Here is a 27,993-nt window from a genome sequence, read left to right on the forward strand (position 1 = left end):
TTCACCTTATCAGTTTTTCTTAATTTTTAGTCATTAAATGTATCTGTCTAAACTTAACAGCCAGTGAAAACAAAGCACCCAGGTGAGCTGGCAAAAAAGAAAATCACTATGAACTTAAGAGCCAAAATTATTACACAAATCACAAGATTAACTATCTGCTATAATTACCTAGAGGACACATGAAGTGTCTGCCAATTGTGCACTTACTTATTTTAACACACACACACCCTTCACAGCTGCATTCTCTGGAAAGAGCTCTGGTTCACTGGCCAAGAGCTGCTGGTTTATAAGTGGGCATGCCTATCTATTTAAACAGCTTGATGGCCCTTGTCCAAGTATAATGACCCATTCTAAGACAATTCAAAACCAACTAGCAGGCTATTTTTTAAAAAAGCTTTTGTCGGGTGTGTGTGAACATGCATAGGAGGGCAAGTGGTTAAGCACAGGTGCGTGTCCATATGTGGTAAAGAGGATTTGTCTTATACTCTTCTTTTAACTGTCATGCCTTGTGCCTACTATAATATATATCTAGCAACTACAATTCACAAATAACTCTTAGGTCTACATAACCACAGGACCTACGTTACATGGTAACCTCTCTTACATATCAAGTTCTATGAAATTAAAAACAGGTTCTGAAAATCTAAATTCGAACTGTGGCTTTACTTTTGGCTTACTATGTGAACTCAGGCTAGGAATAATCTAGGTCTTCCCACCTGATGAAAACTCTAATGCTGGGCCCATATCAACACTGTGAAGACTGTGATGCCTAGGAAGCTAATAGAGATCTATTGAAATGAAGTATAGCACTCTTTTTCAAGCAAAGTAGGGACATTACCAAGCCTAAACAGTTAAGTACTAAGAGTAATAACAATAACAAAACAAAAACAATTATTGAGGACTTCCTATGTGTGAGGCACTGTTCTAAGCACTCTCAAAACATCTACCAGTTAGTGAAAAACCTCACTGGTAGAGATTATCATCCCCAGCATACAAATGAATAAATTAAGGATGATAGAAGTTGAATACATTAGCCAAGATCAAACAACTATGACACTGAGAGACCCAAAGTTTATCTAACTCCAAACCTCTTAACCACTGACTATATAAATAAAAAAAACTATAACTGAATCTGTTAAATTTTTTTACTAGCTCCAAGGTAAAAATGAAAGAAATAAATCCCTATCAATTAATTTAGTCTTAATCCCAAATATTTCTCTTTTCCCAGCCTAGGCCAAATACTGGTCGCTCTCTACTGGCCACATACAGGAATAAAATATCCTCTAACAGATGTCCCCCAGTAGTTAAGCCAGCGGAATCCTCCATCAGGATCAAGCTAAGTATCTAAATCATGGTCATAAGCAACCTGGCTATAAGCAACATGTTCTAGAAATTACTGTGAAAAAACAGCATCGGTAGATGGTGTGTAAACAGTTATTATTATAGATCACAGCGGTGGTAAATCAAGCCATTCTGGCCATTGTGGGGTTTTGAAGTTCTTAAGCAAATTATTTGTATAGTTGGTCTTTCAGGTCCTCAGTGTATTGCTGAGTCTGCAGTTCAAGTTCTTACTTACTCCAGCATTTAGCAATGTTGTGACAACATTTTTGCCCGGGAGGCCTTGAATGGTCGTTCCTTTTCCTGTAGTCTTTTGCACAACAATCACATTGGGCTTGGAAGTCATTGGGATTGTAGTGATTTTGGTAGTCGTTCCTTAGAGAAGGGGGGAGAAAAGGAGGCCTGAGTTAAGAACTAGTGATATTTAACTATTTATGTTGTACATAATTAATACATGTAATCAATGTCATCCCAAGATGACATGAAGGCTGTCATGAGGATGAAAACAAAGGCTTGGAATAGTAAATTACAAGTTGTCCTAGAATGAAAGAATATTAAGAATTAACTCTTAAAGCAGACATCTTTTTGGAATCTGAGGATCTACCTACCATACTCAGAACCTAAATATATTACTATCAGTTTCTCCATCAATATTCCTCCCCCAATAGTTAACTGAAACAAATCAGAATCTCTATTCCATGATATATATTTTCCCCAAACATAGTATCATATATCTATGTAACTAGTGTGATGGAAAAACTCATCAAAAACAACATAAAAAAGAGGTAGTTAAGTGCTCATCAAAATTCACATAACACTAGACTCTAGAGAAAATTGATGGGGAAAAGTCATTTATTTTTATGTGATAAAAAAAAAACCCACAAACTAAATACTGACTCATAGAGTAAGTCACAGGTTAAACATGTGCTCTTATAATCTGCAGCACTGGAAACAGTGAGGAAGAATCTCTTTTTTATTTTTATATACATAAATTTGTATTTCATCTATTAAGATCTACTTAGTAGAGCTATATCTACTCACTCAAATATCGTATTATCTTGCAATCTCCCCCACATCTGCTTCTCTCCTTACCTATGAACTCTACCTACCTATCTATCTATCTATCTATCTATCAAATTTGTACACTATATTCTTCTAATTGTCCAAGTTGGAAATCCGGGTACTAATCTTTGATTCATGCCTTGTCTTCACTCTGACAAAAATGAAAGTTTCTTGAGGTCCACACTGTATCTTTACACATCACTGATTCCTCAATGCTTAGCACACAGTGTATGGCAATTACTCAGTAATAAGTAGTGAATGAACCCAATTTGTCACCAACATCTGTCTTCTTTCAAAATATTATCAAATTCAGTTCAATAGACAACCCTCATCTATCGATATTTTGGCTTCCCATTATTTTCTCCCTATTTCAACTTTCTCTACTACACAAATAGTTCTGATGGTACCAGTAGCAAATATCCTAAAAAACAGATAAAAAACCACCTAATTTCATCATGCCAAGGACCCAGAACATGTGAAATTGGTTAAAACCCTCCTAATCCTTCTTGTATTTAGTTCCAACTTCCCATTTTGATTTTCAAATTCCTATATGTTGCCCTTAATCTACCAATTTGATCTTATTTGTTCTGTGAGAAGAAACAAGTAATCTTTTCAGTCAAAGAAGGGAGTTTAGGCAGTTGACATTTTGGCCTGTGACTTGCAGCTCCCATGGGGGCTGCCATTTTGAAACAGCAAAGATCAACTCCTCCCTTTCTCCTCTAGCCAATTGCACAAGACTGTGAGCCTAAGCTCCTCCAATCAAGAGTGAGGGACAGACCACGTGTGTCAGGAATAAAAGCCAAGTGACCATGCTGCTAGTGTACATGCTGCCAGGCTCTGTTGGTACACACCCTTTTGCAATAGTAAAGATATGTGCCTTGCAGCTGGCTCCCAAGGGTGCTTCATGCTCTATCAGGAGCCCTGATTTGGGGGGCTCGCCTTATTTCTAACAGTTCCTACTCCACAATACACATCATAATTGTAGTCTAACATGTAACTTCTTGACTATGGCTTATTATCTACCACACAAAGCCAAACTCCTCTGCTTAGCTTTCCAGGTTCCATCAGACTTTAGTTTTCAGGATTACTGAGTATATACCTCTCCTTCAGTGTTGGTTTCCATATGGGTCCTTGAGCGTAACAGTCCCAATGCAACTTTTGCACCTGTAATTTCCTTTGCCTATGAAAACAGGCAAGCCATATTTTTCTTCCATGACTAAGCAAAGGACAGGTACTCATAAAAATACAATGGATTAATATATTCTCAAGGAGAAAAATTAAAAAAAAATTTCTACTGAAAAACTTTAGCATTTTGTACAAAAGATTTAGAAACAAGATTGTACTAAGAATAAAAATATTCTGGTTATATGTCACATTTTTATAATCTTGCTACAATATCTTTGTAATATACTTGCCATCATCTAGTATCTCATAGCCCAAGGTAACACTCAGGTTACACCAAAAAAACACTTTTATCTATGCACCCCCAGGTTCACAAATGTTTCTTCCTTTATCTGTAGTATCTAAACAGTAAGCTAAGAGCCACAAAAAACAGGCTGCCCACTATTCACTTATATAAACTTTAATTCTTAATTAATTCCAGTCCCTCATGTGTTACTGATTATGATGCCACTTCTTTGGCAATATAGCCTCACCTAATTTTGGCTAAGAAAAACTTTTTAGAAAGTAAGCATTAAAAGTTATCTCAAAGAAATGTAAACTAAGCTTTTACTACACCAAAGTATAAGGACCACCAGCTTAGCAAATGTGGAGGAGGCTTAGCATAAGGCAAAGCAAGTACAGCATTATACTGAAACTAGTGCCCTGGTACATGGATTCGTGCACATTGAAAAGAAATTAATTAGAAGGTGGCCAGTGGGGTGGGACTGGGCAAGACAGGGCTGGATACACCCTATATCCAACCTCCCATGGTCCCTCCTCAGTCTGCCACACCTGGGGCAGTGCCACAGCTCAAAGAGTGTCTGCAGAGTGAGCAGGGTCCCTCTGGCAGGTGGGGTCCCTCAGCCTGGTCTGCGGAGACCAAACTCTCCAAAATCTGAGGGGTCCCAGACTGTGCACTGGGGAAAGGGAGGAAGTGGGAGGGGAGGGCGGAATCCTCAGCCCAGCCTGCGCCCTCTCAGTCCGGAAGCCCTCTGGGGATGTCCACCTGACACCTTATGCCTGCTGTAAATATATATACACAAAGAAATGAATAGAAAAAGGAATGAACTGAAACATATATATTTACATTTCAACACATTTCTCTGGATGATAAAAATTCTAAGTTTTTAATTTTCCTTGTACCTTTCTATATTTTCCAAATTCCCCACAGTGAGGAAAAAAGTCTCACTTTTTAAAGTCTTATATTCTTACATCTAGATTTTTTAGTGTATTTTAAGAAAAGTAATCTTTTCTTATTGGGAAATAGGGTGTGGGGTTGTGGTATGTACAGACTCTAGAATCCAGCATTATCTGCTCATGGGTGAAAGCAGAAACTGTCTAAATTCATCCAACCAGGCTTACCAGTTTATTACAAGTAGCTTAGAATTGAAAACTAGTAATAAACTAATCTATAATCCTAGTATCATAGAGAACAAAAATAAGAGAACTATCTTTATAAAGGAAATTAATATGTAGCGTAAGGATCAGTTTAGAACAGTCAGAAATAAGGGATGTTCTTTGGAATAAAAGTGTGAGCAGAGGGCCAGACAAAATGAGCTCCATGCAATAGAGTTCTTTCAACTGTGTGCCAAGTGTATCCTATAGTGCTGAAAATTTCAGCCCTCTTCTCATGTATACCCACATTCCTGAAATAGCCACTATGAGCTGTTTTATAGTTAAATAGAAAGGTGGGTAAAATGTATACATGATAAAAACCTTTATCTGACTACCTCTTTGCTTCTAGAAAAATGTGCTTGTTTTGCATTGCTCTAACCTAGTACAAAAGCAGCTAAATCATAAATGTCTGAAAACAGAGGCTTTATAACATCTAAATATACCTTCTAACTATATAATACCATAAATTAATATACAGAGAATTATAAAAAAACATTTAAGAGTCATAAAAAGCTACATACCAATGAAAAACATAATTTTTAAGAAATGTTTAACCGACTATATGTTCTATACTATTTAAAGATATTGTCAGGTAATAAATTATAACTTGAGTTTTAACTGTGTTATTTAAAATAGCCTCTTAAAATCCGGAGTATGATAAGTCTTTCCCTACTGGTTTCACCTTCCTCAGTTTGGCAAATGCTAGATTTTCTCATTTATACTTAAAAGTAGAGCCAAAATTAACAGCTATAAATATAGTACTTTATGCCAATATCATGCCCTGCTTTGCTTTTTTTTTTTTCCACTCCCTGGGTTATCAGCAACATCGTATTATGCCACAAATATCAATCCCTTCATTTTTAAGATAGAACAATTCGCCTGTGGCATACAAGTCCACAGGACTTGCTTGATCAAAGATTATTTACATCATTTTAATTTTAAAATAATAATAATTGAAGAGGCCAATGGGGAGGTGAAACATGTAATATTTTAAATAATAAAATATTTAAAATAAAAAAATATTTATCACTAAAAAAAAAAATCCTATATAATAAAAGGCTAATATACAAAACGTCCCTTCAACCATGAATTTGGCCAGGAGTTTGACCAGGGGGTGGGCTGGCCAACCGCCTGTGGCCCCTTCCCCCCGCCAATCCCATCCCCAACCAGTGCCCTGCACCATGATCAGGGGCAGGCCAGCCGACCTCCCTCCCCTGGCCAGTTCCACCCCGCCCCAGTCAGGGCAACCCAGCCAGACCCCACCAGTGCACAAATTCGTGCAATGGGCCTCTAGTAATAATAATAATAATCATTGAAAACAAAAACCATATTAACATTTTACTTCAGGATCCACAACCTAAATTACTTTAGGAATTAATGAGATCATATAAACCTAGGTAAGGTTCCAAAATACCAATAAATATTAGCCTTCACTATCTAAGTAAAATATTTTTTTAAAGTAAACAGTCCTTATAAATGGTGAAAAGCAAAGATATTCATATATTTTTATTTTTAATACGCTAAAGCGACATTAGTAACTGAAATTATGCGTTATGTTTACCCAAACACATTTAGATAAATAAATACTAGTTCTTCCAGTATCTAGATTGTGTGATCTTGGAAAGTCAATTTCATCTCTGTAATCTTAAATCTGTACCTGTAAACTGAGGATGATGTCAACTATCTTAGAGTTATGAGGTCTAAATAAATAGAATATTTTATAATTTAAAAAATCTCTATGCAAATATAAGACATAATCTTTCCAATATGATTAAAAGCAACATTTATTTATTTCTATTTTAAAATAATCAAAAACTTAATATGTGAAGATTTAATACTAAAACTAAAAAAAAAAACTGTAATCACTAAACATGAGGACTAAATAAAAGCTTTAGATTTCTAATCAGAAAACTGAGACCAAACAGAATCTTTCAACAGTTGAAATATGTTTTGTCTTCTAATCACCTGTTATCTTTTATATGTTTCAGAGATACCTACCAGAAACTATATTACTGCTAATTATCTTTCCTCCCAAGGTGGCTAATGATTTGGGTACTACTGTGATGATGCTACCACTGGTAGTTTTCACATACGTTGCAGCTCCAGGGGTGGCGGCCATCCGACCTATGGATGGGCTCACTGTTGGCCGGGTGTAGGTTGCCTGTGTGCCTGGAAAATGGGAAAAGCCAAAAGAAAAACTTGTCATTGCTTATAGAAGAATGACAATTTATACAGTTTTACTATAATTCAATGTAATCTACATTGCTTTAACTTGAAAATGGAATTTCAAGGTGTCAAGACTTAAGTAACAATTTACAGCTAGTTTTCAAAGCACCATACAGAACTATAGCCAAGTCAATTTGAAACAATTTTACACATGAAATATTGTGATGTGTTGCATCAAATTACTAAGCGCAGAAAAAGTTAACTCTGTTCCTTCTCCTACTACTTTTCTTCCATTAGTTTTAAGCCAAAAGAAACTATTATCTTTCCTGCCAGAGCATTTTAGCTATTTCTGTTATAGATTTTAAGGCTACAGATTTTAAGGTGCATCTGTTTTATGCTGTCTCAGTGCCAAACCTAATGTTAGCACTCAGGAAATAAGGCAGTACTGTTTGCCTAAAATGTTATAAACTTTTATTTGTTTTATTCTCTGCTACCCTGTAAATATATTTCCATCTTTTAAAGAATTATGCCATCATTTTATTAGAGATTAAAGATGCTGCTGCCAAAAATATTTCTTTTTAGCCTAAAAAGTTCACTATTTCCATATTTCCTCAACTTTAATTGACCTGTAAAGATATTTTTCTCAAAGGATTTTACACTCTGCCCCACTATTTCTAGGATTTTTCCCTTTTCCTAAAGAGGAGTTAAAAACTAATCAAATGAGCCTGTTATAGTTTCCTACAAATCTGGTAACTCAGAAATCAATCCCATTCCTAAACTAAGAACTATTTGTCTTGAGGAGAATGAAAATGACTAAAATAACACCTTCTTCAACAGAAAAACTTTTTTCCATGATAATCAGATTCAAAGGTCATTGTGAAAACCATTTTCAACAACCCCTTTCCCCAAAAATGATTTTAGCAAGTTATTCACCACTTAAAAATACAATCTCTATCCAAAAGAGGGTGGAAGGGAAGAACATTAAGTAGAATTAGTTTAAATTGATAACAAACATATATCTGAATCAGAAAAAAAAAAAATTAGTGCAAAGTAAATGTTACATAGTTTGAATCAGTTAAATTATTGGGTCGGCAGCTAAGTAATTGCGGGTTTCACACATATATGGCTTCAGTTGAATTTTTAGGTTTGCAGACGCAGTACAAATGTAAAACACATTTTGTTATTTGATAGTTGGCTATTCAGCTGTTAATCAGTAAAAAAAGTTTTTTGATCTGTTTTGTAATTTTCGTTTGGCGTTCGTTGAAAAATGGAAAATCAAAAGGAACATTTTCATCATATTTTGCTTTTTTATTTCCGCAAAGGGAAAAACGCATCGCAAGCTCATAAAAAGTTATGTGCTGTTTATGGTGACGAAGCCTTAAAAGAACGGCAGTGTCAAAATTGGTTTGCCAAATTTCGTTCTGGTGATTTTTCACTCAAAGATGAAAAATGCTCTGGTCGTCCAGTTGAAGTTGATGACGCCCTAATCAAAGCAATAATCAATTCGGACTGTCACAGTACAACACGTGAGATTGCAGAGAAGCTTCATGTATCACATACATGCATTGAAAATCACTTAAAACAACTTGGCTATGTTCAAAAACTCAATACATGGGTTCCTCACGAACTGAAAGAATCACAGTTAACGCAACGCATTAGCAGCTGCGATTTGCTAAAGAAACGTAATGAAAATGATCCATTTTTAAAACGACTGATAACTGGCGATGAAAAATGGGTTGTTTACAACAATATCAAGCGGAAAAGATCGTGGAGCAGGCCAGGTGAACCAACTCAAACAACATCAAAAGCTGATATTCATCAAAAGAAGGTTTTGTTATCAGTTTGGTGGGATTACAAAGGAATTGTCTACTTTGAACTCTTACCACCCAACCGAACGATCAATTCTGATGTCTACATTGAACAACTAACGAAATTAAACAATGCAGTTGAAGAAAAGCTGCCCGAATTGACAAATCGAAAAGGTGTTGTATTCCATCATGACAATGCAAGGCCACACACATCTTTGGTCACTCGGCAAAAATTAATGGAGCTTGGTTGGGATGTTTTGCCACATCCACCATATAGTCCTGACCTTGCACCATCTGATTACTTTTTGTTTCGATCTTTACAAAACTCCTTGAATGGTAAAAATTTCAATAATGATGATGATGTCAAATCGTACTTGATTCAGTTTTTTGCTAATAAAAACCAGAAGTTTTTTGAACGTGGGATTATGATGCTGCCTGAAAGATGGCAAAAGGTCATTGATCAAAATGGGCAATACATTACAGAATAAAGTTATTTAGTTCCATGAAAAAATTCTCTTTGATTTTTTTAAAAATCCGCAATTGCTTAGTTGCCGACCCAATATAACCAGTTGTTTTTTTTTTTTAAAAAGAAACACTCTAATATAGTTACATAAGTATAGATATATTATTTTTTGCTACCTTCCACAACATAAAGAATCATATATACATAACATTAATATCTTTGTACCTAGTGGTGAAAATTTTAGGGGGAAGTATGATAGATTTAATATGAAAATAATGGTATATCTACAGCACAGGCTTTGCATAGAGACAGAAGGTAGAGTGGCAGTTGCCAAATCTTAGAAGTAGGTGAGACTAGTTACTATTTAATGTGTACAGAGTTTCAGTTTGGGAAGATGAAAAAGTTCTGGAGCTAGATAGTGGTGATGGCTACATATGTGAATGTACCAATACTAACAAACTGCACACTTAAAAATGGTGAAAATATAAAACTTCATGTTATATATATTTTACCACAATTTTTGTTTGCACTGGTTTGGAATCAATCAGATCTGGATTAAAATTCCAGTTCTGCCTTTCATTGACTATATGAAATTGGGCAAGTTGCTTACTGTAAGTCTTTGTTTTGTCGCTGAAAATGGAGATAAGAGAGCCTAAGGGAGATTAAGTGCAATGTTTGTACAGACCTTTACATACTGGCTAATAGCTGATAGCTTATAAACTTCAGACAGGTATCATTTTACACTATCTAAATCCTATCATCTAAATTCTGTCTATCCTCAAAAGTATTGGTAAGAGTTATGCAAATTTAAAATAATATTAATGAATAATTCTTTTTTTCCTCTCTATCATAACCCCTAATAATTCTAATATTAATTAATAGTAATAGCTATTGAGCACTCTGCTGGAGACTTTACACACTTGTTTTCATTTAATACTTACAATAACCTTATGGCATAGGTATTATTATCCCATTTAAATAGACAAGGGAAAAGACTGAGGATTGTATTACTTAAAATGTTCTACACACTTGTCCTGGACTGTGTGCTCAATGGTTAGTGTCAGCTCACTCACCAAAAGGTCTCAGGTTTGATCCCTGTTAAGGGCACATACCTGGGTTGCAGGTCACTCCCTGACCCTGGTCAGGATTCTTGTGGGAAGCAATAGATCAATATGTCTCTCTTTCCTCCCCTCCCTTCTACTCTCTCTAAAACATCAATGCAAAAAACATCTTCTGGTAAGGATTAACAAAAATAAATAAATAAATAAATGAGCAAATAAATAAATGTTCTGCACTGTCACTTCCTTGAGCATAGCCTGGATGCTCTCATATCTTCTGGTAAGGATTAACATACATACATATATACATACATACATACATGCATGCATGCATACATACATACATCAATGTTCTGCAGCGTCTGTCACTTCCTTGAGCAAAGCCTGATTGCTCTTATATCAAGGAACAATGTCACCCTGTGCCTCCCTCAGTCTGAGGAATGTTTACTACTCTATAAATGAGATTCTCAACCTCATTAAAGTGAGATCTTTATGAACGGGACTGCATTTTCATTCACTCAACAAATCCTTACTAACGACTTACAAAACAGAATAGCATGTCTCTCTTTCTCTCTCTTTATATAAATGTGTGTGTGTGTGTGTATTATATGTGTGTGTGTGTGTGTGTGTGTGTGTGTGTGTGTAAATACTAGAGGCCCGGTGCACGAAATTCGTGCACAGAGGTATGTGTCCCTCAGCCCAGCCTGCACCCGCTACATTCTGGGACCCTCAAGGGATGTACGGCTGCCCTTTTAGGTCTAAATGGGCAGCCGGACATCACTCTCAATCCAGGTCAGCTGGCTCCCAACTGCTCATCTGCCTGCCTTCCTGATCACCCCCTAACCAAGCCCCTGCCAGCCTGATTGATATCTAACTGCTCCCCTGCCAGCTTGATTGCCCCTTACTGCCCTCCCCTGCAGGCCAAGTCACCCCTAACTGCCCTCCCCTGCAGGCCTGGTCTCCCCCAACTGCTCTCCCCTGTAGGCCTGGGTCCCCCTAACTGCCCTTCCCTGCAGGCTTGATCTCCCCCAACTGCCTTCCCTTGCAGGCCTGGTCCCTCCCAACTGCCCACCCCTGCTGGCCATCTTGTGGAGGCCATCTTATATCCACATGGATGCATCCATCTTTGACCACATGGGGGCAGCCATCTTGTGTGTTGGAGTGTTGGTCAATTTGCATATTACTCTTTTATTAGATAGGATATATAATAAAACAGACATGGTTCCTTATTTCCCTTATCCTTTTGGGAGCTTATGGTCTAAAAAGCTCCAAAAAGGATATTAAATAAATATCCTGAAAAATATTAAATCAACAAACAGTAGCTAAGTAAATAGAAATTGTAGTACGCACTCTAAAGGAAAAGTACAGATGACCATACCACAATGAGAAAGAACTTTTTTTAGTTGGAGGGAAGTGGGAGGTCAAGAAAGGCCTCTTTGAAGAACTGTCTCAATAACATCTGTAACCCCAGTGTCACACACAGAAAAATTGCTCAATATCTATATAATGAATAGATAAACTAATGCTCAAGAAAACTTACCAGTAGGAGTGGTTACCAGTTTAGTTGTCATTATTGCACCATTACTACTAACCACCATAATAGGGGAATTGCTACTGGTGGGCAGAGTTGCTGTCACTGGTTTGGGTAAGATTTTACTGGGTTGAACTTGTTGTGTGATGATTTTAACACCTTTGAAAGAAGAAAGATAAATATCAGTACAAACTATTTTAAAAAATGCATGTGCCTTATACCAAGCCAAGAGGGCAGTAGTTATAAACATTACTGCATTTACTCCGTCTTGACTAAAGAGAAGCTTTAAAATTCATGTGGATAAAAACTCTTCACCAACTTTTGCTTCTCAAATTCCTAATTTCTCATTCAAGAACACAATTAAAACATTATAGAAACTGTTAAATTCTTAAATAAAAACAATTTTTTTTCTTTATGATATGTAAGAGCTTTCAAATCAAACAGTCATTGGCCTGAACTTTTACAGACAAATAAACAATGTTTCATGAAGATGGGTATGAAAGACTAGGATAAGAAGTCAAAAACAAATGTTAATGTAGCTTTTATATATTCCCAACTGCACCAAGTATTTTCTAATCTCTTAAATTAAAAAGGCTGTTGTAAACTATAAAGAAGCAAGAACGTTTTCTTTTTGAACCTTTATTCTTAAATTGACAGCTTTTTAAAAGTATTAATAGCACACGTTCTCAAATAATAAAGGATACATTATTCTTATACCTACAAAAATATGCAATTTCCCTAACTGGTCTGGCTCAGTGGATAGAGTGTAGGCCTGCAGACTCAAGGGTCCCAAGTTCGATTATTCCGGTCAAGGGCATGTACCTTGGCTGCGGGCACATCCCCAGTAGGGAGTGTGCAGGAGGCAGCTTACCAATGTTTCTCTCTCATCGATGTTTCTACTCCCTATCCCTCTCCCTTCCTCTCTGTAAAAAATCAATAAAAAACATATATTTAAAAATAAGCATTTGGACAAGAAGTTAAAGGCAATATGCAAAAATTAAATAAAAATATTAGGGTGGTGAGGTTATGATTCTTTTTTTATATTTTTCAAAAATTTTAATTATAATTGTTACATTGCCTTTCCAAATGTAAAATGTAAAATTTTATGCTAACTATAACTTTAAATAACAATTGTTAACCGAGGAAGAAAAATTTTGGTAACATTTTTCCCTCCATAACTTCACTGAAATAATTCTGGAGTTGAATGTATTGCACCAGTATCCTAATTTCATGGGATTGAATGTATTGCCATAGACAACTAAAAATTGTATTACTTTTTGGATGGTGATTAGATTGAGACGTTAGAAAAATAATAAATCTACTTATTTAATAGCCTTAAATAATTTTAAACTTCTTATAGCTAACAAAGAAGTTAAAATTATGACATCTAAGAATAATTAGGCAAATTACTTAATCTCTCTCAGTTTTCTCATTTGAAATAAATATACTACTACTATATACTTTCTAGGGCTGTTTTACAATAATATTTAATCTTTACAGATTAAATAAATCAAAAGTATAAAGTGCCTAGTACATAACAAGAATTCAATAAATAAAGTATTATCATCAGAGAAATAAAGAAATCATAATTATAATAAATCATAAACAATGAAGTTCAAGGGGAAAATTATTTTTATTATTATCTCTTTGGTGAATTATAATAACAATGCTTAAGAAACATAAAAAAGAATTTCCTAAAGAAATAACCACAGAGGAAAATTTAAAAGGATCATAAGAGACTACCTTGCTCAGTCCTACAGATAAGCTGAAAATTTGGATGAAATAATTTTCTAGAAAAATATTATTTATCAAAATTGACCTCAGAAAAGAGATGCCTAAATAGACAAATTTCCTTAAAATATTTAAGAGATCTTCCTTCATCACCAAAAAATAGCAGGCCCAGAGTTGCACAGGATAATTCCACAGTCCTTTAAAAAGAAGGTATTTACAATGTCACAGATATGTAAAGTAATATAATATAGGGAATATAGTCAGTAACTTTGTAATAACTATATATGGTGCCAGATAGGTACTGAAAATATTGAGGGGAACACTTCATAAAGTATATGATTATCTAACTATTAAGCTGTATACCCAAAACTAATCCATACCAATAAAAGGATAATATGCTAATTAGACCGGGAGATCTTCAGGACGTCCTTACGGACAAAGCCATGGTGTCAGGACCGAGGCAGAGAAAATTAGGAGCAATCAGGCCAGGAGGGAAGGACAGTTGGGGGTGATCAGGCCGCCAGGTGGGGGCAGTTGGGGCAAGTAGGACAGCAGGGGGGGGGGGCAATTGGGGGCGAGCAGGCCAGCAGTGGGGACAGTTGGGAGAGAGCAGGATGGCAGGGGAGGGCAGTTGGGGCGATCAGGCCAGCAGGGAGGGCAGTTAGGGAAGACCGAGACAGCAGAGGAGGGCAGTTGGGGGAGACCAGGCCAGCAGGGGAGGGTAGCTGGGGGAGACCAGGCCTGCAGGGGAGGGCAGACGGGGAGGGCCAGGCCTGCAGGGGAGGGCAGTTGGTGGGGGGGAAGGGCCAGGCTGGCAGGAGAGGGCAGTTAGGGGCAACCAGGCTGGCAAGGGAGGGTAGTTAGGGGTGACTAAGGCAGCAGGGGAGGACAGTTAGGGGTGACTGGGCCTGCAGGGAGGGCAGTTGGGGGCAACCAGGTCTGCAGAGGAGGACAGTTAGGGGTGATCATACTGGTAGGGGAGGGCATTAGGTGTGACCAGGATGGCAAGAGAGGGCAGTTAGAGGCAATCGCGCCGGCCGGGGAGCAGTTAGGTGTCGATCAGGCTGGCATGGGAGTGGTTAGGGGGTGATCAGGCTGGCAGGCAGAAGCAGTTAGGGGCAATCAGGCAGAGGCAGATCAGCAGTTGGGAGCCAGCAGTCCTGGATTGTGAGAGGGATGTCCTACTGGAATTGGGCCTAAACGAGTGGTCAGACATCCCTCCAGGGGTCCCAGATTGGAGATGGTGCAGGCCGGACTGAGAGACACCTCCCTCCACTAGGCCTCTAGAACCTAGTATAATATGTATGAACCCTGATAGCATTAAGTGAAAAAAGCCAGTCACAAGAAAACCACACATTATATTATTACATTCATATGAAAATCCAGAAGTCTGCATGGTCTATAACATGTATAAAACTCTAACACTGCTTCAACTGCATATGCACAAGCAAGAGGGGATGACAGGATGTCTTCCCTTGGTGGTTCTGTTACATTATCTGATATACTAGTATATGATGTCCCTACTGCCATAATTTATCCAGAGAGATATCTGATGGTATTGTTGCCCTAGGACAGTGGTCGGCAAACTCATTCGTCAACAGAGCCAAATATCAACAGTACAATGATTGAAATTTCTTTTGAGAGCCAAATTTTTTAAACTTAAACTTCTTCTAATGCCACTTCTTCAAAATAGACTCACCCAGGCCGTGGTATTTTGTGGGAGAGCCACACTCAAGGGGCCAAAGAGCCACGTGTGGCTCACAAGCCACAGTTTGCCAACCACGGCCACGGCCCGAGAATATGAAGAGGCTTTAAAAATACTTTCTAAAAATAAAAGTGGGAACTACTATGTTCTTCAGATGATCAGTCTTACAATCCAGATGAAAATTATCTTTGGTTCAAATTATCTTTGGACTTTGCTAAACCGGAGAAATAATGGTGTCATTATTTAGCAATGATTTTACCAAGATTAAAGATTTGCCAGAATGTGTGCTCACAGACCTCTTCATGGCCACCACTGCTGTGAAATATACATTCAATCTAACTCTGAGTACCAGGTTACTGATATTGAAGCGCAGGACAGCAGTCTCGAACACACTGCACATGCCTTGAAGGAGATAAGGCGAATGAATGCTCTCAATGAAGTTTAACACCAGACTGAAGAGAGGAGAAATCTCCAATGATCAATCAATATGGTCCTGGAACCATCAGCAAGAATGAAGACTGAGTAACATGGAAAGCACTGTGAGGAAGTCCCTGAATGATTAGCCAAGGCAGAGAAGAAGGAATGATTTGACAAACTTGGTGAAGTCTCTATCAGTTCTGAGCATTGCTGCCTTTCAGGGAGTGGTGTGGCATATATAACTACTCCCACTGCTTCTGCCGCTGACAAGGCTGTGATTGAGGCCTGTGATGAACTGGGAATAAGCCTCACTCACGAGTTGTTTCTTTCATCACTGATTTCATCACACATTACTTTAAGGTTTGCTTATATGTGGGTGAAAAATAATTTGGGGGATTTTGAAAATACTTAAAATATTAAGTCTGCATAATTTTTAAAAAATACTTTAAAAAAGAAATGTGGTATATAGATACCATGAAATATTATTCAACCATGAGAAAGAAGGAAATCCTGCATTTACAACATGAATGGTATTCTGTTAGGTGAAATAAGTCTAAAACAAAACTAATAGAGTTCACAGATACAAGAGAACAAGCAAGAGGTGAGAGGTTGGCTAAAATGGGTGAAGGCGGTAAAAGGCACAAACTCCAGTTATAATATAAACTTGAGGCCCAGTGCATGACATTCATGCACTGGGGCAGGGGTGGGAGGGTGTCAATCCATCAGCCTAGCCTGTGCCCTCTCATGGTCTGGGACCCCTCGGGGGATGTCCACCTGCCGGCTTAGGCCTACTCAACATTCCCAAGGGGTCCTCAGTGCTGCCTCGGAGGCGGGAGAGGCTCTTGCCACCGCTGCTGCGCTCGTCAGCCTTGAGCCCAGCTGCTGGCTGAGCAGTGCTCCCCTTGTGGGAGCAGTGACCACCATGGGGCAGCTCCTACGTTGAGCGTCTTCCCACTGGTGGTCAGTGCACGTAATAACAAATAGTCATTCAGCATATTGACCTTTTATTATATAGGATAAGTTCTGGGGATGTAATGTGCAGTACTGTGACTATACCAAACAATACTTGTATTGTATATTTGAAAGTTGCTAAGAAAGTAGGTATTAAAAGTTATCATCATATGAAAATAAGTTTGTAACTATGTGTGTGATAGATGTTAAATAACCACTTTAAAATATTCAGGGATAGGGAAAAGGAGGTCTACAGTTGTTCAAATGGAAAATAATAAAAGAATAAACTGAGTTTTGCATACTCACAACTGTAAATCTACTTTTGCCTACCCTTATATACATAACAAATCATTATGTTGTACACATAAAACTAATACAATGTTATACAGCAATTATCTCAAAAAAATAAATGTTTCTATCAAAAAAAAAAATAGAAAATGTCAGTATCCTCCAAAATACTATTCTATCACCAAATAAAGTCCAGATTCTTTAGAGAAAAAAAACACCCATTTTCTTTCCTTTTAAAGGTATTAAGGCCTATTTAAAGCCTATGTTATAAGGCTTTTTAAATTTCCCTGTGACTCAGCCTCCATCCTACCTGCCTTTCTATTCAATACTTTTATGATTTGACAACTTATAATAATTGACTCCTACCTCTGAGTTCCCATTGTGCTGGAGAAGCTTTCAATAAACTGCTAAATTGTTATTCCACAAACCACAAACTTCTTCACTGTACCTGATCCTATATAATAAAAGGCTAATATACAAATTATCTTCCCAGGAGTTCAACCAAGGGGCAGCATGGGACAGTCAACCACCCACAGCCTTGCCCCCCCCCCACCCCAATTGGGGGTGGGGCTGGATGGCCATCCTCCTGCGGCCCCTCCCCACAACTGGCCCAGCCTGATCGGCCCTGATCGGAGTGGACCAGCAGGACCTCACCGGAGCACAAATTCATGCACCAGGCCTCTAGACTATAATCTTAGCACCTCTTCTGCTTTTGAAAATTTTATATCATATTATTCATAAATATGAACTGCCCTCTAACACACAACTCACCAGACTAATTTTTCAAGTGTTCACTTCCCATGACCCCAAAAGGTCACAGAGTATAATGCTAAAATCTGGGTTTATTTCCTCAGCATTCTTTATCTCTCTTGAGAGTTCATTGAAAAAATAACAACAAAAAACCTCTTCCTGCTGTGCAAACTGCTTTTTATTCCTTTTCTATTCCCAAGCTCCAGTTCTGTATAGGTATTTCCAATAGGAGAGTCTCAAAATACATTTTGGAATTTAAATATCTGGCAATTGAGGAAACTATATATGGAAGTAAACCCATATATATTAGAGGTATTCTGAGAGCAGGTGATTAGAGAAGGATTATAATATCTTGTAAACATTTCCCAGTTACCTGACTCCTGTTTGATCTGAATTGTAGGCTTAATACCCGGTGGCAAAGGAGACTGCTGAGGCTGCTGCTGATGAGACACTGAAGAAGGCTGAGCCACCTGCTGCTGTGTCTGTTGCTGCACTTGATGTAACTGTTGCTTAGGAGACTGTTGATGCTGTTTAGGAAACTGTGCAAGAATCTGAGTTGGGGTACCCACTAAGCTTTTGGGGGAAGGAAGTCTGGTTGATGCCATTTTGATTGCTGATGTTGATACACCTGTAGAATAGTAAGGGGGGGAAAAATTCAATAGTAAGGTATAATTAAGGTTACTTCTGGTTATTGTAGCAGATAACACAAACTAGGTAAATCAATAAAAGCAATAACTTATTAATCACCCATTATATGTCAGGTATAATGTGTGATATTTTACGTATTAGACATTTAATCCCCAAAAGCTTCAAGGGAGGCGGCATCATTTCTCTCATTCTCAAAAAAAAACAACAACAAAAAAAAATAATACTGCTTTCCCTTGGTGAAAAGTTAACACAAAAGAAACAAAAATATCAAGCAGGATATTCTCAAACTTGTTTCTCAACAGATTTTCCATTAGAAAATATAAGTTCTTAATGTAATATAAAAGCAAAGTAAACTAAGTTTTAAATCTTATTTCTAATACATTTCCTTTTAGGTTTAGTGAGCCAATTTAAACATGGCATGAAATAAAATAACTGCCCTGGCTGCTGTGGTTCAGATAGCTGAGTGTCATTCCATGCACCAAAAAGTTGCTGGTTTGATTCCCAGTCAGGGCACAAGCCCAGGTTGTGGGCTCAATCTGCCGCCACCCTCATCCCAACCCCCACCAGTACGGGATATGCAGGAGGCAGCCAATTGATGTTCTGCTCTCACATCCATGTTTCTCTTTCTCTCTCTCTCTTCCTGCTTCTCTCTTTAAAAAATAAATAAATAAATAAATAAAAATAATTTTAAATAAAATAATTCACAATGAAACATTTATCTTTTGAATTATTTAGCATAGCAAAGTAGCTTTTCTTTATTTCGCTTCCAATAATCTATAAATTAAAGTCTTTTCTTAAGAACTCTAACTGGGTCATTAAATAATCATTTGTCCGCCAGGTACTTACACAGAGCTACAGAAGCTCGTAGTCTGAATCACAATACAGTCTATATATTATCATCCCATTAAATTTTATCTTTTTAAAAAGATGCCTTAACTTCTTAGAATATAAAAATTAAATATCTCAAACAGAAACTCAAAATCATCATACAGTTTCCTTCACTATCTACATTCAGATACTTTTATATCCCTCATGCTCTACTGAATTCCAGTGAATTCATGAGAAATCTCCGAGACGTCTTGTCCAGCTCCCCTATAACTAATTACTTAAGACTCACAGAAAGATACAGGATGCAAGAAGAAAATAAGAAAATAGGAAGTCCTAAGTTCCCAAGAGCTTCAGGGGGTAGCAGGAGAAAATTAAGAATGAAAAACAGAAGCATGGAATATTCATTTTGTCTAAAGATATTTCATTAATAACCAAGAATATTCCTCTTATCTCAAATAAAACCTTAAAAGAACATTAACCTTTCTGATATAATAAAACTTCAGCAAACTGTAATGAGGACTAGAAGGGAAAAACAACTGTCAATGATAAGAGTTTTGATATAGGGTCAGGTGAGCAGACAAGTGGCCTTTGCTTCTCTTACCTTCAAATTTTGAAATGATGAATTTAGATCATGTTTACAACCAGCATTTTAAAGACTTTTAATATAAAATTATTTCTATTTTTAATAATGCTATATTATAGTTAACTACTGCACAAATAGAAAAGTTGAAACAACTTTTTAAAAAATCAGTTAAGGTAACAAAAGAAAATTTCAAGCCTGCTATTTCTTTTTTTTCTTTTTTCTTTTTTTTAAAATATATTTTATTGATTTTTTACAGAGAGGAAGGGAGAGAGATAGAGAATTAGAAACATCGATGAGAGTCATCGATCAGCTGCCTCTTGCACACCCCCCACTGGGGATATGCCCGCAACCAAGGTACATGCCCTTGACTGGAATCGAACCCGGAACCCTTCAGTCCGCAAGCCGACGCTCTATCCATTGAGCCAAACCGGTTTCGGCAAGCCTGCTATTTCTTGTTATTGACTGAGACATTAAATGAGTATTAGAGCCAGAAAATAATACCAGATGCTCTCGCATTCTACTATTAGGGCTATAGAAAAGGTATACTGACCACACTGCATCTATGTAACCTCTTCCTTACTAACAGAGTTATATAGAACACATTAAACATGATTAAAACAATCATGAAAAACACTATTTTCCTACTCAACTGCTTGCATTTGCTATTAGTTCATAAACTATATTTCCCAGTCTATCTTGAGCTATATATTATTCAAGTAAAATCCAATAAAAACTAATATTAGGTTCTGTCCTATGTTGCTTCTATGCTCTTTTTTCATAGATTACATCATGGGTATGAATTCTAAATAATAAATACTTCTCTCTGATCCCCATCTTAAGACTCACCAATCCCACAAAATAAAAGTTTCTTAACTGCATGCTGTTCACCTTTCCTCTGGGAGGAACATAAAAATATAGTGCATATCTAACCTGATTTAAGCTAACAGAAAAATGATGTTTCCACATTTCCTTTCCTCTGCTATAAAGAAGCAATTGTCCTTCAGGTCAGCCTCAGTTCCTCTCAATATCTCCCATTACCGCCCACACAGAAAAATTTAGGAGACTGAAAAAAGGCAAATGGCATGTCCTTGAAATCATACTTTTCCCCCTACTTTATATCATTGGGTAACTTATTTTGAAGAGATTACATATTTGATATCTCTGAGTACATAATTATAAACTGAGTGCCTATGAAGAACCTATAATAAAGTAATTTCAAGTTCCTCATTTGAAAATCCCACTATATTAAAGATATTTGTATACGCCTTTGAAATTTATTGTGACAAGATTTAACCTACATTTGGGGAATGTTAATTACCTTCGTGATCAGATACAATGCGTGTGAATTTGAAAATCTTGAAGTATATTAATATAAGAAAACTGAGTAACCTACTATCTTGACATTCTCAGACCGGGAGAGGGAAAGTGGTAATATGTGATGAAACAGGAGAGGCCTTCAGACCCAAAGCAGAAAAATAAAGAGCTCTCTTCAAAATTCCCATAGAACACAGGAACAGAATTACATGTTGAATTACCACTCACCTTGTGCTACTGTTGACATGACCACAGATGGGGTGGAAGATACCACAGCTGTTACTGCTACTGTATTAGGGATAGGAGAAGGCGTAGAACTGCTGCTGCCACTGCTGCTACTACTGACCAGAGAGGACTGTGAAGCAGTTATAACCACCGGTGGCTTCTGGGTTGTGGAAGCAATTACTGATGTTGGTACAAGCTTAGTGACTGCTGCATAGTTATGGGATTTGGAGAGAATATTGGGCACGAAGGTTGAACTTGGTGATGTGGTCACTATAATAACCTAAGAAATGAAAAATAAGTTATTTCCATATACCTGCTATACTAATGTATTTAGACTAGCTTATGAAACAGAAGTATGAAGAAACAATTTAACAGAAATAAATACACAACTAAAAATACTTAAACAAAAAATTTTTACCAACCAAATATTTTTAAAGACAACATGCAATGCTGTTCAAGACAGTAAAGTAAGAATGTTAACATGATGCTTAGGTAATATATATTGGCACAATCTTTCTAAAAAGAAATTTGAATAGTCATTCATTTGTAAATATTTGTTGAGCATCTACTATGTGCCAGGCATGATTCTAGATGCTAGGGATAGTGGGATAAACAAAACAAAGTTTGTACTTCATGGAACTACATTCTAGTGGGGAAGAGAATAATAATAAACAAATAAAAAAATTCATGTCACGTTGGAAGAGACAATAAAGCAAGATAGGACATAAAAGAAAATGGAGTGCTTTATGACTTTTTGTCTAATATTTGATGATGACCTCTATGATGAGGTGACATTTGAACAGAAACTAAAAGTAAGCAACAAAGGGGTAAGAAGCATGTTGCTACCTAGAGGAAGAGTATCCAATGGCATAGGGAGCAGTACACACAGAGGCCCTGAGGCAGAAGCAAACTTGGTATGTTCAAGAAACTTCAAGGGCCAAATAAATAGGATTGGAATTTATAAGGTAGAAAGTAGTAGGAGACAGATTCAGAGAAGTAATGGATGTAAGATCATGTTGACAGTAAATACCCTTGATCTGATATGATGAAAATGGCACTTTATATCTGTGGCCTTCCTTCTAAAAATCCATAAACCTTGACTAATCATGAGGAAACATTAGACAAGTTGCAATAGTGGGATATCCTACAAAGCACCTAACTGCTGCTCCTCAAAACTGTCAAGGTCATCAGACATAAGGAAAGTCTGAGAAACTTTCACAGCCAAGAGGAGCCTAAGAAGACATGCAATAAGGTATCCTGAAACAGAAAATGACATTAGGTTAAAAACTCAAAAAAAAAAATGTGAATAAACCATGGACTTTAGTTAATATCAGTGCATCAATATTGGTTCATTAATTTTAACAAATGTACCATACTAATATATGATAAAATGTTAAAAATAATGGAAACTTATTGCAAAGTATATGAGAACTCTCTGTACTGTTTTCTCAAGTTTTCTCTAAATCTAAAACTATTTAAAAATTAAACTACTTTTTATTTTTATTTTACTTTTAATCCTCACCCAAGGTTATGTTCTATTGATTTTTAGAGGGAGAGGAAGGGGTGAGGCGGGGAGAGAAAGAGAGGTGTGAAACATCGGCCAGCTACTTCCTGTACATAGTACTCTACAACCTAGGTAATGCCCTGACCAGGAATCGAACCCACAAACATTTGGTGTATGGGGTGACACTCCTACCAACTGAGCCACGGCCCAGGCAAAAAATAAAGTTGTGTGTGTGTTTTTTAAAGAAAACATTACTCTATCTGCTAGGTGAAAAGTATAGTAGAGCAGAGATAGTAGAAACATAGAAACAGGGAGAAAATTTAAGAGCCTCCTGCAATAAACAGAGATGATGGTGACCAAAGTGTTCATGGTAGAAATAGTGAAAAGTGAAAGATTCTGAATATATTCAAAGAAGAAAACAACAGGATTTGCTCATAGGTTGAAACAGAGAACAGAGAAAAAAAGGGAGGGAGCAGAGGGCAGAGGGCAAGAAAGAGACTTCAGGTATAGCCAGTCCAGCTAAAAACTCTAAATGACATAGGGGCAAAGCATTTCAAAGAGAACAGGATAGAGCAAAGGTCCTAAGGTGGGAATTAGCTCAAAGCAAGCCACTGGAACAAAACCATATAGAGCAAGGAGGGGCAGAAAAATAAGCAGAGGTCAGATCAAATTTTTAAGCCAGAGTAACGAATTTAAATTGTATACTAAGATTAATGGGAAACCATGGGATGGTTTTACAACAAAAATTGATTTTTATTTAAAAAGATCACTCTAGCTGCTATGTGATAAGATGCAAGCGTGGAAGCAGTGAAGCTAGTAAAGAAGCTTTTGCAGTAGACCAGACAATGACAGAGGCTGCTTGAACTGGGATGCTAGTGGAAATAAATAGAAGTGAGCAGTTTCAGGTTATTTTGAGAGGTAAAGTCAATAGGACTTGATGTATGGAAATGATTGAGTTAAAGGGGGAAAAATCAAAATTAGCTCCTAGCGCTAATATGCATTGGCTTATTTAAATCTCTCAACAATCCTATGACGCAGATACTATTATTATCCCTATTTTACAGTTGAGAACACAAAAATCATTTACAAGTCTGTAGTATTACAGTTTTATCCTTGGTGTCATAGTGGTATAGTGATACCCAAAACAGAGCTGAATAGACATTTTATCAAAATTTTATCAAAATTTCTTGTACCAAGGGCAGAAAAATTGTTTTGAAAAATCTAAAGAATTTAAGGTAGCGATTCTTTTTCATTTTTATCAATCCTAAAGAAGGCCTAAAGTTAAATCAGTTAGTCAAAATTTACTGAGTATGTCTATACTCAATACCTACATCTCAAAGAAGCTTTGGCTAAATCTCTATTATATATATTTCAAGTGTTATCTCTATAATTAGTACATGTCCATTACTTTAAGGACTCAAGAGACAAATACACATCATGACCAGCATACTTCTATATAGACTTGATGAGCAAATACCTATATAGTTATTACAAAAACAACCATCAGCCATTATGTAAACTGAGAAGAAGGAGACCAGTATGGTAAAAAGATCAGAAACTTAAGAGTCAAAAGAACCTGAACTTAACCCTGCACTGCCATTGACAAATAGTGACCCCTGGACACGTTTCAAATCTGTGCTCCAACTTTTATCTATAAAATAGGGATAATAATACCTACCTTGCAAATCATTACAAGGATTAAATGAGATAATGATGTGAAGCATCTAACATAGTGCCAGGCACATAGCAGATGGTCAATATTTGGCAGTCAACAAATGGTACTTTTTAGTAGCTTATTATTACTACTTTATAAGTGTTAATAGGATATCAGCAAAGGTGTTATAAACCAAATCAATCTGGAAATAAAATGTACTTATTTTTGCCACATTAAAAAATTTTAGATAGCTTTTTCCAAAATTCTGATACCCTGTATATTCAAAGAATTCACATAGCTACTAACACAGTCAAACGAATTAGCGTAGTAATGGCAATTAGGTTTCACATTTGCCAATTCTGAACTAATAGTTGTTGCTTTCTCAAGCACAGTGTTTATAAGGACTCTGTGGCACAGATGAGGATTTGCCAAGGTTTGGCAAGAAAGCATGACACAGTTAATTTGCAATGTCTGTCATGGCAAGGGAAGGGGAAGCATTCACACTTGTGTCAAATATTGCAATTTCAGAATTGGAATATGAATGTAGGCTTCTAACATTAAGACAACATAATTTCAGCACAATAAATCTGGAGTCTTTAAGAGCATGTTTTAGGTTATAGATACAAAGATAAAACATATTTGAAATTTCAGTCTTTGGGTTGATTTTTTTTATCTGAAAAGGGATTATTCAAAATTAGAGCTCTACCTTGAAGAAAATCTACTTTTACTTTAAAGTTACTTATTACAACAGGGAAAATAAAGGGATTTTGAAACCAAGTGAACCAAACAGTGTTTATTCAGGCCATAATTCAAATTACTGACCTTCTAGCACTCACAAAAACTCCTTAAGAGTGCTGGGACTTGCACCCTAAGGATAAAATGAAAAATATAAATCAAGCACATGAAAGCATAAAGCTATATTCTGTTGCTTTGTTTATATTAAGTGCTATACAATGTTATACTTAAAAAGATGGCACCACATTAACATAGGTGGAAGTTTGTCTACCCTGAAAATATATGACCTATTAGAATTTGAATCAAGTCCACAAAATCATAAATAATTATATTTAATGTAAAAATCACTTTACCTAAATTAATTCCTAAGTTGACTTACATAGGATTTGTGAGAAATCCAAGGTGAATACAATAATGTCAACAGCCTTACAAAGTTTTCAAAAAAAAAATCCATCTACCCAGCAAAATAAAAACAAAAAAAACAACAACAATATCTATTAGTCCTACCCATACTCAGCTTGTCCAAGAAATAATAAAACTAATGGTAGAGTGTACATGAAGTAAGAGTAGCTTTGCATCTGGAACACAGCAAATAATAAATATTTGAGGAATCAATGAATCTTATTTTTAACATAATTTGTTTTAAATGTTTATTTTTTAAACACACTAGAACAAATCTAAACTTCTGAGGCTGAAATCTCATGGTAGGACTCATATATGACTTTGGAGATAAATATGCACTCTTATAAACATCACAAGTGTAACGACCTCAACTATCCATTTTCATAAGTCAGAAAGAAAAAAAATAAAGTCACTAAATTTAAAAAAAAGTTCACCAACTTTACTTACAAGCAAACCTCCATCTATTATAAGTATATTTATATAGGTCTACCAAAGAAGATTGAAAGGTTAATAATGTTAGGTGACAATTTCTGAAAATTCAACAAATGCACTGTGTAAAGCACTTTCCATGAATCATCTCATTTAATTATCCTGATAACTCTAGGAAGTAAGTACTGTCATTAACTTTGTATTATAGCAAACTAAGGTTCAAGAATAGTGAGAAAGCCAGTACTGGAACCAAATCCATTCATTCATTCATTCATTCATTCACTATTCAACAAATATTAACACCTACTACATCCCAGACACTATTCTAACCACTGAAGAATACAGTGATGAGTAAGACAAAGTCTCTACTCTTAATAATTTCTACTCTAATAGGAAAGAAACAAATATGTAATATGTGAACTAGTTATAAGCATAATAAATAAAAATAAAACAATAAGGAAATAGGCATGGATAGGAGGTGGGTGCTCTTTTAGCTATAACTTTGCTACACTATTACTCAAATTTAGAAAGTAGGAGAGAAGGTAGAGAGAAGAATTACTGATAAAATAAGATCCAGCAAAGAAGTCAGTAAAAAAGTTATAATACATTGCCACATAATACAGGGTTAGCCCAGAAAGCAATAATTATATTATAATAATATATAAAAAGTGATATTCAAAAAGCCTACCTTGGAGACATCAAATTACAAATACAAAATTTATGTTCAGTATAACTTTTAAGAAGTCATCAAAAATAGTCAATTTCTATATATTAAGGGGTAAGCTCCAGTTAATTGATGAGTTTAGTTACTTGAAACAACTCACTCACAATGGTGCAAATAAATAAAACACTGCTTTCCATAAAATAACTGCATTGGAAAGGAGCTAACATTTTTGAGTACACACATGATGTTGTACTTTAAAATATCCTATCTCATTTAATCCTCACAATAATCTTTTAAGACAGGCATTATTCTCAAGTCACAAATGGGTAAACAGATTTAAAAAGACTAATTTATCTTAGATCAAACTGAAAGAACTGGGGTTCCATCCCAGGCCTCTTTACCTAGAAAAATCCTTGTTTGATTTTTAAAAAAATATATTTTATTGATTTTTTTACAGAGAGGAAGAGAGAGGGGCAGATAGCCAGAAACATCAATGAGAGAGAATCATCGATCAGCTGCCTCTTGCACACCCCCTACTGGGGAATTGCCCGCAACCAAGGTACATGCCCTTGACTGCAATCGAACCCGGGACCTTTCAGTCCGCAGACCGACGCTCTACCACTGAGCCAAACTGGTTTTGGCCTTGCTTGATTTTAACACTACACCATAATGCTCATTCTAAGATGAAAAATAGAATTATAATTCCACAGATCAACTTATTATCACTTCTACTTAATTAAGAAAATGATATTTTTTATATATTAGCTAATGGTATCCTTCTAGAAAACTCAAGGAGATTCTTTAAATGAAGGTCATATCTGAAGATTGAAAGGTGGAAGATCACATATGGAAAACAAAAATTTACCTCCACTCTCTCTCCCAAATTCCTCTAACAGTATGAACAGATTTTTTTAAAGGAAAGAGCCGCATAAGCCTGGAAAGTCAAAATGGAAAGGAGACAATAGCTATAAAACTTTTGGAAACTGGAAAATAGACAAGCAATAATTGATCAAGCATTCCCAAGAGAGTGAAAACCTAAGACAGCAAACAGAACAAAAACAAGACAACTTGTATCAGAGAACCTCAGACTCAGCAACTGAGAGCACAAAATACTTCTGAAGTGGGGATAAAAGTAGAACTAGAGAGAAAAAAATTAGCTGAAAGTCTGTTTAAATAGCATTTA

The 27,993-nt window shown here is 36.3% G+C and overlaps 1 protein-coding gene across 10 annotated transcripts in view; it reads right to left on the reverse strand.

The window, feature by feature from the left end:
• The window catches only part of EMSY (EMSY transcriptional repressor, BRCA2 interacting), a 76,346-nt gene that overhangs the window by 25,035 nt on the left and 23,318 nt on the right, over positions 1-27,993 (reverse strand). For all 10 annotated transcript variants that reach the window (XM_084893368.1, XM_084893372.1, XM_084893373.1 and 7 more), the window contains 5 exons: positions 21,426-21,702; positions 18,198-18,452; positions 11,992-12,141; positions 6,955-7,125; positions 1,577-1,713 (listed from right to left, as the gene is read on the reverse strand). In XM_084893368.1, coding sequence (XP_084749494.1) covers positions 1,577-1,713; positions 6,955-7,125; positions 11,992-12,141; positions 18,198-18,452; positions 21,426-21,702 — 990 coding nt within the window. The remainder of the gene's footprint in view (positions 1-1,576; positions 1,714-6,954; positions 7,126-11,991; positions 12,142-18,197; positions 18,453-21,425; positions 21,703-27,993) is intronic.

This window comes from Pipistrellus hanaki, assembly GCF_964339955.1.
Source record: "Pipistrellus hanaki genome assembly, chromosome: 9".
NCBI lineage: Eukaryota > Metazoa > Chordata > Mammalia > Chiroptera > Vespertilionidae > Pipistrellus > Pipistrellus hanaki.